At 30.4% G+C, this 4062-nt stretch overlaps 1 protein-coding gene across 1 annotated transcript in view; it reads left to right on the top strand.

The window, feature by feature from the left end:
* Window positions 1–4062, top strand: part of LOC117174188 — a 1286801-nt gene that overhangs the window by 472577 nt on the left and 810162 nt on the right. The window contains exon 4 of the mRNA XM_033363042.1: window positions 2719–2963. Within this exon, the coding sequence (XP_033218933.1) occupies window positions 2893–2963 (71 nt within the window). The 5' untranslated portion in view covers window positions 2719–2892. The remainder of the gene's footprint in view (window positions 1–2718; window positions 2964–4062) is intronic.

The following is a 4062-nucleotide window of genomic DNA, read 5'->3' as shown; positions in this document are numbered from 1 at the left end:
CCGGTAATAAGCGTAGAATAGAGAAAAATTAATATTTTGAGATTTCGGCGCAAAAGTGAAGATTATTCTATTATTTTGAACGCGCGATTTTTCCATCTGTCTAAAATGCCACAATAATAATAAGATTCCTCCTAAACTTATTCACTTCTATTTCCATAGCGACCGCCACACAGTTTTCTATTCTCTCAAAGTGAACGTGTTTTCAATATATTTAATTCCTTCTAATTGTACGGTAACGCACTTCACAGAGATATTTTTAATTCTTTAGAAGTGGTCATATTTTGATTTTATTTAATTCCTTCTAATAAGTTCATAAAATATGCGTAATATGTTGTTTTAATTTCTTCATGCGGAATGTAAATTCTGAAATTTTAATTCTCACCAATTCAACTCTGTCTCTCTAGAGTTAAAACTATTTAAATTCACACATTTGCATATATTTCTTTGTTGAATTTTTTAAGACGCTTAAATAAATTATTAAAATATAAATAAATATAAATTTGAATATTTTTCGAATTTAAAAGTTATATAAAGATTTAATAATGAAAAATAGGTTAAATAAATGCTTTAGTTAAATTTTACTAAGTCGATTGAGAGGAATAGGATTTGCACTTTTTCTGTTCCCGTTGGAGGATTTTTAGACGGGGGAAATATCGCGTATTCATAGGAATGCAAATTCTTCATTTTTCTGAATTCAACGCTTGTTACCTGGGTGGCAAAAGTAACAATAATTTTTAACTTTTGTCAAGCGAAATCATTTCCTTTGTCGTTCAATTGAATATTCTAATAGTTTTTTGCCAATAAAAAAAAATGTCCAGCCAAAACAGAGGTGACGCCCCTATTCTGCAATTGCACCAAAACTGATATTTCAAAGCAAAATCTATTATAGTTTGAAAAGGATTTGCAATTTTTAAACATTTTTTTAAAGCAAAAATCATGATATTTCAAAGATTCATAATGTGCACACGATTGTAGGATATGGTAGCGGTTTTCACAAAAAATTGGTGTTTGAAAACAAGTTAAAGAAAATATTCACAAATTTTACCAAGTTTAGGTTATGTTAGTGATATAAACAGAAAATTAGTGTTTTAAAACACGGAAATAATTATAGTTCGGACAAGATTTGTACTTTTTAAACAGGTACTCAAGTTATGATAATGTTTTTAATAGGAGTTTAGTTACTTTAAACAAAAATGTAAATAGAATTTTAATAAAGTTCTGAATCTTTGAATTTTATATTAGTTTTGTTGCCGAATATTATTGGTATTTCTAATAAAAATCATTATAATTGAAACAAGATTTGTCTTACATTTAAATTGGAAACTTGTGAGAAAAAAATCGCGCGCTGGCAATCGTTGCGGGGAGCATGAGAAACGCCGTGAAAATGGAAATTATACAAAACATGCGTAGATAGGAAAATCGTATTTTTTATGTACGTAATACGTAATACCAAACGCGAGAGAAATCCCGCATTGATCATGTCCCTATTAAAGACACACGATTTTTCAATCCAGGCCTCATAACAGAGAATATATAATTACCTCGTGCCTGATGATCTTTATAGTTAAACGATGGCACCATGGAACGTGAAAATCCTTTCAAGCAACAGTCAAGTAAATGGCGTTGATCTTGTCGTTGGTCGTTCCACCGCTAGTGTTTAACTCACCTTTCGCTCACTCACTTAACGAAATGACGATAGATATTCAAGGGTGGATTGAGAGAAGAAGATGCGAGGCTCCGGTATCTTGGTCAATCACCGAATCAATTTCTAAAATGAAACCAAAAAATCCAAAATAATTAGATTATTTGGTAATGCACTGAAAAGTTTTGCCTTGGCATTGCGAACGAATTATATCTTTTTGTAACTTCTCGCGATTGGGCACGTTGATTTATTTAAAAAAATAAATACTTTCAATTCTTTCAAACAATAACGAGATGTGCACTTCTGTTAATTTTTACCTAAAGTTGCCAAAATTAATGTTTCTATTTGTTTATGCCCTTTTTAATAAACTAGAGAAAAACGTAAATATTCTTAAGTTTTAATAAAAAAAGCGTTTTTACTTTTTACGGATTTTTCGGATCTTATGTAAAAATGGATCATGTTTTAGGATGCGTAAAAAATGAAACACAGTTTTTATTTGAAACTTAAAAATATGTACGTATTTTCTAGGTGTTTTGAGAAGAGCATAAAAAAATAAAGAGACGAAATTTTTTCTGGCAACTTTAGGTACGAATTAACCAAATTAACGACCTTTTTGTCATTTTTCGAAATATTATATTTCAACGAAAAAATTTTCTCGGACTTTTTTCATTCTATGGTGGTTTACTTCCATGAACTGTATAAAAAAAAATATGAAAAAATTTTGTTCGATACATAAAATTAAAACTATCCAAAAATTAAAAATTTTCAGTCGACTTGTCCAGTGGTAAGGAATGTTTTGTTGTGTCTTTTAGTTTGTTCATGAGGCCACAAAGAATTCTTTGCTTAAACTTTCTTTAAATTTCTTCTTCAAGAAAAATTATTTCTTCAAATTTTAATTTCTTTGTTAAGGGTTTAAACTTTTGAGTGCAATATTAACAATGAATCTGATAATTTTGAGTTTTTCAAGCCATTCAAATGTTTATTGCATTTCCTTTTTCTTGAATGATTACACTATAGTACATTATTTAGTATAATCTAAGCATAATCTAGTTGCTAATTTTTATATATTTTTATAGATATGAGAATATATTGACATAAGTCTTGGGGACGTCTTCAGGACGACCTAACTTCGTCGTTATAATGACGTCCCTGAAGATATCTCAAAGGCATACATATTCCGGACGTTGGACATCTTTAAGAAGTCTTTATGATATCCTATTGCCATCTCAAGGACGTAATTTTGACATCCTATGTACCACAATTCAAACGTCTTAAATGCGACTTTTTTTGATCTACAAAGAAATCCTTTGCCGGGACAAGTGTAAGACATCTTTTCAACGACATTAAGACATCCTTTTTTTTAAGTCCTCAAAAGACAGTCTTTTTCTAACTGATTTTTACCACGGTTTCGGAATTGATCACTTCCCGCACGCAATACATGCGTCGAAAATCGAACATTTCGTGCGTGGGTTAGAAAAAATATCTACTAACAGTGTTTTATAAGTTGTACTATTTTTTATGCTTTTGTTAATCATATACATCTTCCGCTGCATGCGTTCGCTTGAAAGGTTTTTCTGTAGCAAAATTATAATGGGCGGGGGGGGGGGATTTTCAAATCTCAAGTAATTAATTTAAAGTTCTGAAACATCTTTACGTTGTTTAGTGTTTCTTTGAACACTTTTAATACGTTTTTGATCACGAGAGGTAGGTATGGATGAATTAGTGGTAGTTTTTGGGGAACGCATTATATATCATAGGAGAGGGAAAAAATCAACTAACAGTGTTCACTAAAACATATTATTTTTATGCTTTTTTCTTACACATATATCTTCCACTACACACGTTCACGTGGGAGGACAGTTTTTTGGGAAAATTATAATGGGAAGGCACGTTAAGGTACGTTTTAAGGACGTTCAAGTCTCAAATAATTAATTTAAAGTTCTGAAACATCTTAACGTTGTCTAGTGTTTCTTTTAACACTAACAATATTTTCTAAATTTTATTATTTTGTATGCTTCTTTCATACATATATATGATTGGGGATTTTCAAGTGTCCAGTAATTCATTTAAAGTTCTGTAACACCTTTACTTTATATAGGGTTTTTTTTTAACACTTTTAGAACGTTTTTGATTACAAGTGATGGGTAAGTATGACTTAGGGGTAATTTTTGGGGAACGCATTATATATCATCGGAGAGAAAAAAAGATATTAACTAACAATGCATTGTAAACTGTATTATTTTTAATGCTTTTTGCATACATGCACGAAAAAAAGTACGCTGTAAGATATACTCGGAAACGTATCCAATATAAATATAATAATACTTACAAGGAAACTATCCCAGGTGTCCCTCACCGATTTTGATGAAACTGCAATATGTTGTAATACATCGAAAAATAAGAGACACGTATTTTTTTTT

The sequence above is a fragment of the Belonocnema kinseyi genome, chromosome 6, assembly GCF_010883055.1.
Source record: "Belonocnema kinseyi isolate 2016_QV_RU_SX_M_011 chromosome 6, B_treatae_v1, whole genome shotgun sequence".
In the NCBI taxonomy this organism is placed as follows: domain Eukaryota; kingdom Metazoa; phylum Arthropoda; class Insecta; order Hymenoptera; family Cynipidae; genus Belonocnema; species Belonocnema kinseyi.
This window is presented reverse-complemented; position numbering and strand designations above follow the sequence as displayed.